The sequence below is a fragment of the Pelophylax lessonae genome (genome assembly GCF_965119305.1).
Source record: "Pelophylax lessonae genome assembly, chromosome: 9".
Lineage (NCBI taxonomy): Eukaryota > Metazoa > Chordata > Amphibia > Anura > Ranidae > Pelophylax > Pelophylax lessonae.
In genome coordinates this window covers 186,957,900-186,970,569 of record NC_138776.1, presented here as the reverse complement: position 1 = coordinate 186,970,569, position 12,670 = coordinate 186,957,900, and the positions used below count along the sequence as shown (strand labels likewise).

The 12,670-nt window shown below is 45.3% G+C and overlaps 1 protein-coding gene across 1 annotated transcript in view; it reads right to left on the bottom strand.

Moving 5' to 3' along the window:
• Positions 1-12,670, bottom strand: part of CSGALNACT2 (chondroitin sulfate N-acetylgalactosaminyltransferase 2) — a 110,202-nt gene that overhangs the window by 16,415 nt on the left and 81,117 nt on the right. Inside the window, exon 4 of the mRNA XM_082267361.1 lies at positions 10,120-10,221. Within this exon, the coding sequence (XP_082123487.1) occupies positions 10,120-10,221 (102 nt within the window). The remainder of the gene's footprint in view (positions 1-10,119; positions 10,222-12,670) is intronic.

The window sequence follows — 12,670 nt, the reverse complement described above, 5'->3', positions numbered from 1 at the left end:
CCATCAGGCCCAGAACCCGCATGCAGGTCCGCAAGGTGGAGAGATCGTTGTCCCTGAGAGACCTGATCTCGTCCCACAGAGTTCAGAGTTTGTCCTCCGGAAAGAAGACCCGAGTTTGAGCAGAGTCCAGGACCAACCCTAGGTACTGAAGACGAGTGGAGAGAGTCAGTGCTGACTTCTAAAAATTGATGGTCCACCCGAACTCCTGTAGTGTCTGAACCGTCACGGCCAGATCGTTTGCCAAGGTCACACATGAGTTCGACCTTAATAAAAGGTCGTCCAGGTACCGAGGACCGCAATGCCCCGTAAACGCAGTAAAGCTAGAACCGGAGCCAACACCTTGGTGAAAACCCTGGGAGCTGAAGCAAGACCGAAAGGCAACGCCATGAACTGGTAATGCTCCCCAGCCACCGCGAAGCGGAGATATCTCTGATGACCCTCGAAAATAGGGATGTGGAGATACGCATCCTTCAAGTCGATGGAGGCCAGGAAGTCCCCAGGCCTCGATGATGCCACCACCGACCGGATGGATTCCATGCTGAACTCCTGTACCCGCACAAATCGGTTCAGATCCAGAATCGGACGCACCTTGCCTTCTTTCCTGGGCACCATGAACAGGTTGGAGTAAACCCGCAAAACCTTTCCCATGAAGGAACGGGTACAATGACTCCTTGGGCAAGCAGATCGTGCACAGCCCCCATGAGATCTCTGAAACGATAGGGGACAGCTGAATATTGGACGGGAAGATCCTGTCTGTGGGGCGAGATCGAAATTCGATCTTGTACCCTGAACAAATCAGTTCGTGAACCTTCAGGAAGCGGTGGACTGGGCCTCCGAGCCAGACTGACCAGCTTTTGGCTTACCCGTCCACGGTTTCTTGTGGCCACTGGGAGGTTGGAAGGGTTTACCCTTATGGTGCGACCCAAAGGCAAGAAAGGAATTAAGTTGAGTCATGAAGGAGGGTCCCCTCCGGGTGCGGGGGGACTTACCCTTAGTGAACTGGGGCAACAGAGTACTCTTACCTTCTGTGAGCCCCTAAATTAACTCATCTAGAGTTTCCCCAAAAAGATGACCCCCCCCCCCCTCATAGGGGACCTCAGACACTGTCTTTTTGGACGCGTGGTCAGCCGACCAGCTCTTTAAACAGGTAATGTGGCGGATTGCAATCCCCACCGCCGACAACCGGGCGACCAACGGAGCCTCGTCCAAGGCCGCGTCACACAGGAACATCGCAGTTTGGATGAGTTGATCAGCCATGGCAAGGGCAGTCGGAGAGGCCGAGTCTGCCACCAGAGTGCTGCGAAGCCCCTTGCACTATGTCATGAGCGCTTGAGACGCCATCACTGAGGCAAACACAGGTTTCAACAGAGAACCCGCCACCAGATAAATGTGGCGGGTAAGGGCTTTCACACGCCTATCCGCCGGATCCCTGAAAACCAGGGAATCCTCTACTGGCATCAAGGTGGACTTATTCAGCCTAGACACAGTGTGGTCCACTTTAGGGGACACCGTCCAACGTTTGTCTACCGCCTCCAAAAACGGATAGCGGATGGAAAAATGCTTAGGCCCCACCAACATGTGCTTAATGCGCCACCACTGGTCATTTACAATCTCGTGAAATTCCTCAGGGCAGGAAAAAATCCTGACCCACCTTCTGGGGTCTGCGGAACCCAAAAGTGGACCTCTTACTTGACTGAGATGGCTCATCGTCAAGATTGAGTTTCTTTTATGGCGCCAATGAGAGCATCCATTGTAACGCGTTCCCGTGCTACCGAGGGGGAAGATTCCTCCTCCTTCTCAGAAGCGGAGGACCGGGACCCCTCAGGGGGACCATCGTCCGTGTCAACCAATTCGGGGCTCAGAGTCAGAGGACTGGGAGGGCACAGGCCATTTTTTGGAGGAGCGTTCCGACATCAGCAGATGCACCTGGGACGCTAAAGTCGCAAGAGCAGCAGATATGGAGGCCATGGAAGAAGATTCAGGTGTACCCGAAGTCCCCACCAGGTCTGTGGGGAATTTGTTATCCTGGGAGTCCATTTTGCCTTAAAATGAAAAAGTGGACGCTGGCCGGTTAAATTGGCGGTTCCCGCGGATCCCCCCCCCCGCAATCTGCAGAAAGAGCCCCCTGTGAAAACACACTAGCCACAAGTAAAATTTGATATGGTCGAAAAATGGCAGAGGGATGTCCAAAAATCCCCCAACCTGTCAGTACTTAGCCACCAGCATTCTGCACAGGAGAAGTGTGAAGAAGGAGGAGTGTAAAGAAGGAGGAAGTGACCTCACATCGCTAGAGGCCCAGCCCTTGAGCCCAGACAAAAGGTGCCTATTGAAACTCAATGGATAAAGTCACAAGGAAAATGGCCGCTTGCCCTTACTAGGCATTTGCCCACATCCAAGATGGCGCACGATCGGGAGCATGTGCAGAATCCCAACATGGCTGCTGTCCTCACACAGAGCTTAGAATCTGCACACCATAAAACATGGCGGCCGCAACAAACTGCAAAAAAAGTGCACAAACACATTCTGGCAATTAATCATCGGGGACCCCAGGGAGACCCCTACAGCACCCCACACAGCGCCCCTAGCAGGAAGGGAGGGAGAACCCACAACCCGGCCAGAAGGGGGATCCTACAGAGACCACAAGCCCTGCTATTCCCCCTAAGAGTGGGCCCACAACCCCTCCAAATGTCCCCAAGGACAAGGGGATATTAGTACTCACCAGTCCAGGAAGCGGGCACCGCTCAGAAACGGGAGACCTCCCACCCTAAGTGGGGGTGCCATCAGCCAAGGAGGGATGCTGGCAACAAGCGGGCGATCCGGGTTGAGACATCCACAGTGAAGCCGCCGCTCCGCAGGCTCGTCCCCATTCGGAGGGGCACTGTCGTTGCGAGGCCTGGGCGTACCAGTAACCTGCAACGCTCGTTGGCAGGCTGGGACTTCATAAGGATCTATAATACCCAGTCCGAGGCCCAGCTCTGCAGTCACTTGTAGTCCTCCAGGAAAGGAATCCCTGACTAACTAGTGATAGTGAGAGAAATAAAAATCTATTGTGCAAAGAAAAAACACATGAATTCAGAAAAAAAAACAAAGAAAGCTGAGACGCAAAGTCCCAGCAGAAAACCCTAACCAGCTCCCTAGCTAGGCAGCGTAAAACTGAGGTAATGTCAGATTGGGTTCAGGATAATGGCTGAGGGATGGCCCCCTAGTGGCGTGCTGAGGTATAAAAGTTTTTTTGTATTAACCTGATAATCAATTATCTGCCTAGCCTTGCTCCTGCAAAGGGCACCATTACCCATTAGTGAAGGCTAATACCATCGGGCGGCAATTGTCAGAGGACGTAAGAGAAATCCCTCCTACAGTGCTATTGTGTTCTGCCATTGAGGAGCCTTTCATGCCAGAACATGGCGGCTATGCAGACAGGTCTGACAGGCTGGTTGTACTCAAGTGGATCAATTGATTGACTTCAGTACAATCAGCCTGCCCATATATAGATCAAATCTTGGCTAGTCCCTGCTGAACCAGCCAGGATTCAATCCATGAATGCCCAGCTTTATCTAAACTCTGCCCCAGTCCTAAACTCAACCCCTTATCAGTCAAAAGTTAAATACACTCTATTATCTATTACTACAGGTTGTAGATAAGGGAAACCTGTACCAAGAAAATATAGGAAGATACAAGTGCTGACCTTTCCTTCTGAAATTGCAAGTTGCCTGGCTGTCATGTCAACTCCATAGTTTCTATTAATTTCTGAGTCATTGGCTTGGAATATATTTGCAGATCAGAAGTTCTGCCTTAATATATTTGAATGTTTGAATTGGGGGACAACTCAAAGTATTTAAAGTGGTTGTAAAGGCAGAAGGTTTTTATCTTAATGAATTCTATGCATTAGGATAAAAAAATCCTTCAGTGCGTAGCAGCCCCCCCCCCAGCACCACCTAATAATTTAAAACAAACACAAAAAAACCAAACACAAAAAACAAGACTCTGAGGAAGAGGCAAGGCCTCGAAACGCGTCAGTCTTCCGTTCATATGTGACATCGGACTTTTCTATTTTGATGCTGTTCGTTGGAATCTATATGCTGACCTACCATGCATGTTTGTGAGTAGCTGATTTTAAACTAGGTCAAAATGAAGGCATTTTCAGATTACTAGTCTCAGCGTCTAAATATATATTTCTCTCAGTGCAGGTTTCCTTCAATTGTCAATCAGTACATATGTATAGTGAAATGGAATCTGAAGCACATAAGGCAGAAGGAGAATGTGGACGTTAAAAGGGTGTGGAAAAATAGGACTTGTCACCGACACAATTGGACCCTGACGAGTTAGTAGTGCATACCAACATGTCATAAAACACAATGCAATCTGCCACACCTGGATACCTGGGTCTAGTAAAGCAAACAAAATGCAGCTTTTGATCAAAATAACTATGTTGTTTAGAATCTGCATGTAAATCTCCTATGTACTACCAAGAATCATGTACCTGTAAAATGCAAAAACTCCATTCTGGCTATGGCACGGACCTTAAGCTGGGTACACACGGGCTGAAAATCCACCATACAAAGGATGTTGTGGCAGGAACTGGCTGACTTTCGACCTGTGTGTACAGCAGTCTGTTCTACGGCTTCTGTCAAGGAGACACGCTGGAAAACCAGCATCTAACTGGCATTCGATCAGCACTGGCAGCCAATGGCTGCAAGCACTGATCAGTGTGTCCTGGAGCGTTACTAAGTGCAATTCAAACCAGACAGCAAAAAAGGTGAATTTTATTCAACTTTTTTGATGTTTGGTTTGAAATGCACTTGGTGTGCCTATTTGTGACAGAATCTACAGGTGGTTAGCCTTGGTCCCAATCGCACTTGCTAGTACAGGATATGATAAGAGCATGCATAAATTATAGATATTCACTTCTATTTTTATATATATACACACACATATAATTAATAATCTTTTTATCCTTCTGTTTTAAGCTTATTTTATTCTGTGTTATGAGGAAAAGCTTATTGTAGTAGATTTGCATCTGCATGTGTTTGCTTTGGGTGAGTATGTGTATATACACACTTACATCAAGATTCATCCAACTATTTGACCCAACCTGATTAGCCCACCCATGATGGGAGGGGTCACTGCCAGAGGTCATGTGATATTTTGATTTAGGGTCCATCTACCTGCAATCCGAATCCAGCTCTGATGAAGAGGTAACTCCCTCGAAACGTGTCGGCTATTTTTGGAGGTCTTCATTCCAGGACTGTCTCCAACTATTATACCATGCTGAATGGAGAACTTGGTGGACATATACTTTTTACCTTGCCTGTAATTTCTTCACATTCATGCTGAATGGAGAACTTGGTGGACATATACTTTTTACCTTGCCTGTAATTTCTTCACGTTTGTGAGTATGATGTACATACTTTTTTATACAATAAATTGTTGCAAAAGGATAATGCACTCGGCCGATGCGCCCTCTATAATTTTTTTCTTTTTAGAGCTTTACCCGGGTTTTCCCTGACCGGTTGTGAGTGGCAGCACAGTCATTAAGGTGGCTAAACCATTGGAGTCATCTTGTTAACGATCAAGCCGTATAGCTCTCAGTTTTCCCTACCTGAGAACATGAGCGATGTGTACATGTGCTCACTGACAGGCACTTTGCTCAGGAATAATCTCAACACCTTTAACAGCTTTGAAAAAAATAAAAATAAAAAAAAGCACATTGTACAATGGGTGGACTAGCTGTGCTGTGATGATGTTTGTGCCGTGCGATGTAAATGGCACAGAAGAGTTTCGGCAGAGGTACAACGCCAGAAACGGCGTCATTCATACACACCATTCTTATGCAGTATATAAAAGGAGTTCTCAGTGGAGCTTAAAGGGCTGCTAAAGTAGTAAAACATAAAAATGTAAACGTGTCACTTAAAAAAAAAACAAAACACAAAAAACACAAAATCAGTTGTGCCCCCGATTGAGTTTTAGTCCTCATGCACACAGGACATTTTTACAGGCGCTTTTAGGAGCTTCGGGTGTTTTTTTTTTTTGCAGCTTAAAAACGCCCCTCCATGTTATTCTATGGCCTCCTGCACACACAAGCGTTTTAAAGCTGTAAGTGGCATAGGCGTTTTCAAGCTGCAAAACAAACTCAGGCCCAGCAGGTTTTGAGGACCGGCGTTACAGCTGTAAAAACGTCTGACATCGCTAAATGCAGCCTAACGCTGCATATATTTTTTTTTACATGTCAAAATCAATGTTTCCCTATGAGAGCCCATTGATTTGAATGGAAGTCGCATCCAAGTCAGATCGTGATGATCCGACTTGTGGTGCGACTTGTGCTCTGAGGGTCTTGAAGGGGAACTCCACGCCAAAATGTAAAAAAAAAAAAAGAAAAACATAAAAACAGGGTGGGGTTCCCCCAAGACCATAACAGACCCTTCGGGCTGGTATGGATTTTGAGGGAAACCCCCACGCCAAAAAAAAAAAAAAAAACAACAACACCACAAAAACAGAGAGGGAGCCCCCAAATCTATACCAGTCCCTTATCCGAGCAAGCAGCCCGGCAGGTCAAGAAAGGGGAGGGGATAAGCAAGCGGCCCCCTCCTGAACCATACCAGGCCACACACCCTCAATATGGGGGGGGGGTGGGTGCTTTGGGGCACGAGGAGCTCTGCACCCCCCACCTCAAAGCACCTTGTTGATGGGAACAAGGGCGTCTTCCCAACAACCCTGGGCGGTGGTGGGGGGTCTGTGGGCATTTTGGGAATCTGGAAGGCCCCAGATCCCGCCATCCCATGTGAATGAGTATGGGGTACATTGTACCCCTACCCATCCCCCCCAAAAAAGGCAGTGTAGTGTAAATAAGGACAATAGATGGTTTTGAGAAGTCCATTATTAAAATTCTTTCTCCAATCTTCTCCGCCGCCTACCCGGTCCTTCCTGACACGGTCTCCCATGATTATTCCAGCTCCGCTCTTTGCAGCTTCTTAAATAGCCATGGGGCGTGGCCACCTGGTGACATCACCTGAAGACCCCGCTCCTTGTGTCGTCAGAGGACACGTGATGACACAAGGGGCAGGCTATCCGGCTGACGTCACCAGGTGGCCACGCATTTTGGTGTGGAGTTCCCCTTCAAGATCCTCAGAGCACAAGTTCACCACATCATGATCCGACTTGGATGTGACTTCTATTCAAATCAATGGGCTGAAAGTTGGATCAAAGATGGCTCTCAAAATGCAACCATTGATTTTGAATAAAGGCAAAGAATTGCTGCTAAAAGCGAACGCGGCTAAACCCGCATTAACGCCAATGGAAAAAGCTACTAAAAGGGCATTTTTACAGCTGCTTTTTTCTGGCATTGGTAGCGGCTTTGCAGCTCATTTTGTCTAACAGCCTGTGTGCAAGAGGCCTTAGCCTTGGTTCACATTAGATGCAATGCCAATTCACAGCGGATTCCACATCACATCAAAATTGCAACCCTTTCATGATTGTGGAGCGTATGTTAAATTAATGACACCCGAAATCGGTTTGCAAAACGCAGTGCAATTTGCAGAATAGGATTGCATGGGTGCGGACAAAAAAGGGTCAGGAATGTGCTTCGATTCCTGTGCGAATCATATGTGATGTCCCGCACCGCATCAATGTGAACCCGGGCTTAAATGTCTCCACTTAAGTTGGTCATACTGTGATCAAAATTACTCCTGTCCAGCAGGGACCGCTCAAATTTAAATTAATGTCTGAGCTCCCCACTCAACGGAAGTTGATTGACTACCATCAAAGGGAAATGTTGCAAAATCTTTCATCAATCAGCAGCTGCAGCAAATCTGCTTCAGTTACTGATCAGTGTATTATGACTGTTGGCTACCAATGCCAGAATACAAACTACAGATATTGGGATTCCACCATCCACATCGTTAGGGTTTGTTCAGCCCATTGGCTAAATGGAAAAAAAAAAAATCACAATGTATATAGCTAGCTTTAAAAAAGTTCAGATTAAATGTTGGTTCAGTTTGTGTAGTTTTTCCAACAGTGTCTCTCGATTTCCTTCTCCCATCCCTACAAAAAATGGTATTCGGATTTTGAAAGGCTGTTACCTTGATTTGAGCCGCAAGAACCAATATACAGATATTGTGTGTTTAGACAAACCCGTTCTATCCAATCAACTTCTATGACATGGGATGGAGCCACTTTGATTCCACTTTTTACTGCTCTCTTTTTGCTACTACTCTACGTTTTAAGACTCATCTGCCCACCAATCTCTCAGAATCTGACCCCTTTGCAAATCCCTCCACTGGCTTCCAATTGCCGAGCAAATTAAATTCAAAATTCTAACAACATAGAAAGCCACCCACAGCTCTGCCCCCAGCTACATCACCAATCTTGTCTCCATATATCACCCAAACCATCCTCTCCACCCCACCCAAGACCTCCTGCTCTCAAGTTATCTTGTCTCCTCCTCCCATGTTCATCTTCAGGACTTCTCCAGAGCCTCTCCCATCATTTGGAACTCTCTACCCCAATCTGCCTGGCTATCTCCTACTCTGGCTGCCTTTAGGTGATCCTTGAAAACTCATCTCTTCAGCAAAGCCTATCATGCCTCCAACTAACTGAACTTTTATCCCTTCCATCAGCTCATCCCTCACAGTGATCCAAATGAAACTTGCAGCTCTAAGATAAGACCGGGATCTCCCCACCAGTTGCAGCGAAGTGAGCTGGTCTTAGTGCGCCATTCAAAGCTGTAAGAGCATTATCAAAGAGAAGGCGGCGCTGCTCTCCAACCCAGTGCATCTGTATGTAGATGAATATGTCCACAAGCAGCATTTGTATGTAGATGAATATGGCCTCAAGCAGCTCCGCTCCAGCCACGCCCCCCTGACATGTTTCGACCTGCTCCCCGGGGCTTGGCCACAGAGGTGCCTCTGTGACCAAGCCCGAGTGACCGGGACGAAACATGTCAGAGAGCGTGGCTGGAGCGGAGCTGCCTGAGGGCACACTTATCTAAACAAAATGCACTGGGTTGGTAAGCAGCTCCTTCCTCACAGTTATAACCTTTTGTACCACTTGCCCCCCCCCTTTTAAATTGTAAGTTCTTGCAAGAAGGGTGCTCTTAACCCTCTTGTATTTTATTGTATTGTAACTGTACTGCCTTCAGATTGTAAAGCCCTTTGCAAAGGGTTTAAACTGTATAAACCCTGTATCATAAAAATAATAATAATCCTGCTAATTCCTCTCTTTACCTATGTGCATACTATTTAGAGCATGGGTGTCCAACCTTTTGGCTTCTCTGGGCCACATTGAGTGTAGAGAAATTTTCTCGGGCCGCATATAAAATATATACTATAGTTAAGGTATATAAGTAATAAAATGACCGTTGGGGCTCAGAAACAGGTGAGAATTGTTGGTCCACTGCTCATAAATTTTGTAATTTTTTTGTTTTTGTGCAAGACATCTGTCTTCCTGTCCTAATTCCACAGAAGGAAATCAACTGTCATTCTGACATATGTTTGCATTCCTAACAAGGCAGCAAACAGAATTTTAAGCTGTGTCAAATATCGGTTATGTGAAGCAGGCGGTAACATCGTCCGGTGTGAAAGTCTTTTGTAGGATATAACTTTTGGATTATTTTACACATAGTGATCCAACAGAGTATACATTCACCTCCCGATTAGACACACAGAGTCTGTTAGCACTGATGGTTTACATCATTATGAAATCCCAAGACTTATAGACAGCAAGAACACAAGGACAGTTAGTGGGAGAACGGGTAAAACCACAAAAGAGGACACATCTGTAGAAGTCATTTCTTCATCTGGAAACAGATGGCACAAAAGAGATCAGCTCACTTCTACACAGTGCTACCTACAATCCACCAATCAAAAACCAAGAACATACCAACATACACACACAGAATTCAGAATGTGACAAAAAGTAAGATATGGGGGGAAAAATGCAGTCCTACAAAGAAATGAATTCAAAATGACTGGTATGGTACAGCATTGTATGGTTAATGCGATTTTACATTCCCTAATAGGGGAAGAATAATTATTTAAAAAATAGATTAGCCGAATTATGCTCCATTATACTTAATATCTTCCTCCATCAGTTTAATTATAGAATACCAATGCAGATTTCATTTACCTTTCTACAGTTTTAAGGATTTCCTGAACTTCTGATAGACCATCCTCACCAAAGTAGACCACAGTCAGGTAAGTCCTCTTATCTTGCTGAATACAAACATCCCTTGAATAATACAACAAAAAACCATGGTCAACCACGGGGGAGCTTACAAAAAGAAATGGTTTTGCCTTTTATCTTTTTATTTTTACATTTCAATATGTAAATAACTATTTTAAATTTAAGTAGTACTTAAAGTGGAACTTTAGTCAGAAACGGAAGCCCTGCTAGATGACTTCAGGCTGGTCCATTTTGCAGGTATAGCTATGTAACACATTAACCACTTAAGCCCCGGAAGATTTTACCCCCTTCCTGACCAGGGGGTATTTTGCGATTCAGCACTGCGTGACTTTAACGGACAATTGCGCGGTCGTGAGACGCTGTATCTAAACAAATTTGGCGTCCTTTTTTTCCCACAAACAGAGCTTTCTTTTGATGATATTTGATCACCTGTGCGATTTTTTGATCATGCGCTATAAACAAAAAAAGAGCGTCAATTTTGCAAAAATAGCAATATTTTTCACATTTTTTTATATGAAATTCCCCCAAAAAAAATGTAAAAATCAAAATTTTTTAACATTTTCGGCCAATTCGTTTTATGCTACATATGTTTGGTAAAAAAAAAAAAAAAAAAAAAAATAATCGCAAAAAGCGTATTTTGATTGGTTTGCACAAAAGTTATCGCGTTTACTAACAAAGGGAAAGATTTTTGTCATTTTTTTTTTTTTAAACGCGTAATGGCGGCGATCTGCGATTTTTTTTGCGGTACTGCGACATTGCGGCGGACAGATCGGACCCTTGACTGACATTTTTGACACTTTTGGGGTTACCAGTGACATTACTACAGTAATCAGTGCTATACATATGCACTGTTACTGTAAAAATACACTGGCAGTGAAGGGGTTAACTTTTTTGAAAGGGAGGGGCTATGTGTGTCCCTAGGGGCGTGCTTTCTACTGTGATTGGCTGTGGCTTCAGATGTATGAACAGTGATCAACGGTTCTACATAGTAGAACCGTATGATCATCCTTCATACACAGTGGAGAATGACAGGCAGCTTGTTTACACAAGCCGCCTGACTTTCTCCCTCTCCCCCGGCGATCGCAGAGTGACCGGCGGACTACGGGTCCGCCGGTCACACGCGCGCGGGGGGGGGGGGTGCGTGACCTCCGGCGGCGCGCGCTCGCTTCCTAGACCCTCACAGGCTAGCGACGTAGACCTACGTCGCTTTGCCTGTGAGGGGCTGACTGCCGACGTAGATCGGCGTTAGGCAGCCGGCAAGTGGTTAAAAAAAGTGTCTATACTGTTTAAAATCCAATAATACACTGTCTTACCCTGCTCTGCACATGCTCAGCTGCTCTCTATTTTTAGGCAGGGCGACCCAACATGTCACCCGTGAGAGAGGTGAGCGGGCGGCACTGCAGGACTTCTTTCTAAGGTAAGTATTTCATAATGAGCTAGTATGCGATGCATACTAGCTCATTATGTGTTTCTCTTTCGGGTGTTTGTTTTTTTGTTTTTTTTATTTTAATTTCTAAGGTTTACAACCTCTTTAAAGCAAAATTAAACCCTCTTATCCTTTACAGCCAAGGAAGCTGCTTCTGTTTGATCTGCAACTGCCATGGCCCTGCACATGTGAACAGTTATGACACCAGCCATTTGATGGTTAGACAGTTTGTTTGCGGAAACAAGCAAATGTGACAGTAAACAATCACAGCATTCCAGGAATGTAACAGATTTGAAACTTTTAAAATCAACGGATTTAGTTACACTCTATGATTTACTTAGGGGCTCTGGGCTTCTGCAAAATGGCAGCCTCCAGCAAGAAGAAACAGGAACAACGCTGGAGGCAGTTTACAGCACACACAAATTTTAGTTGCTCAATTAATTATGTGGGATGTATGTTCCTTGCTAAAGAACATTTTTTTAATCCATGTTGAGGGTAAAGTTTCACTTAGGAACAGATTTTTTTCCCCTTCACTTGTTCCATAGTCTGGAAGTGAGAAGAAAAACCTCCAAAGTGAGGGAACCTCTGGTTGTCACCAGAACTAGTGTCCCCAAAGCAAGATTTTCCTTTACTCTTATTCTGGCGACAAGCCAAAATTTGAGATTTTCTTCAACTTTCACTCTAGGTAAGTGGTCTCCAGACTTGGCTTTATCCAGCTCTTGGGGCAATATTTAATTCTCTGACACCAACAATGGAGAATAGTTCCCCCACTGAAACCAACGAAGAGGCACAATTCCTCTCATCATCCCAAAGGATGGGGAATTATTTACTCCCACCGATGTAAGGACATTTTCTACCTCCAATGGCCACTTTGTTTAGAAGGTTTGGAGACCCCTGCTCTAGGTGATAATGGTAAACATGACAAATAAAAGAGAGTGAATTTCCCTAAGGCCCCTTTCACACTAGTGCGACTTGTCCTGCGATTTTTGACCGCAAAATCGCATGACAAGTCGCTTTCCATTATTTTCAATGAGCCCCATTCATATCAGTGCGTTTTGAAGTCACACC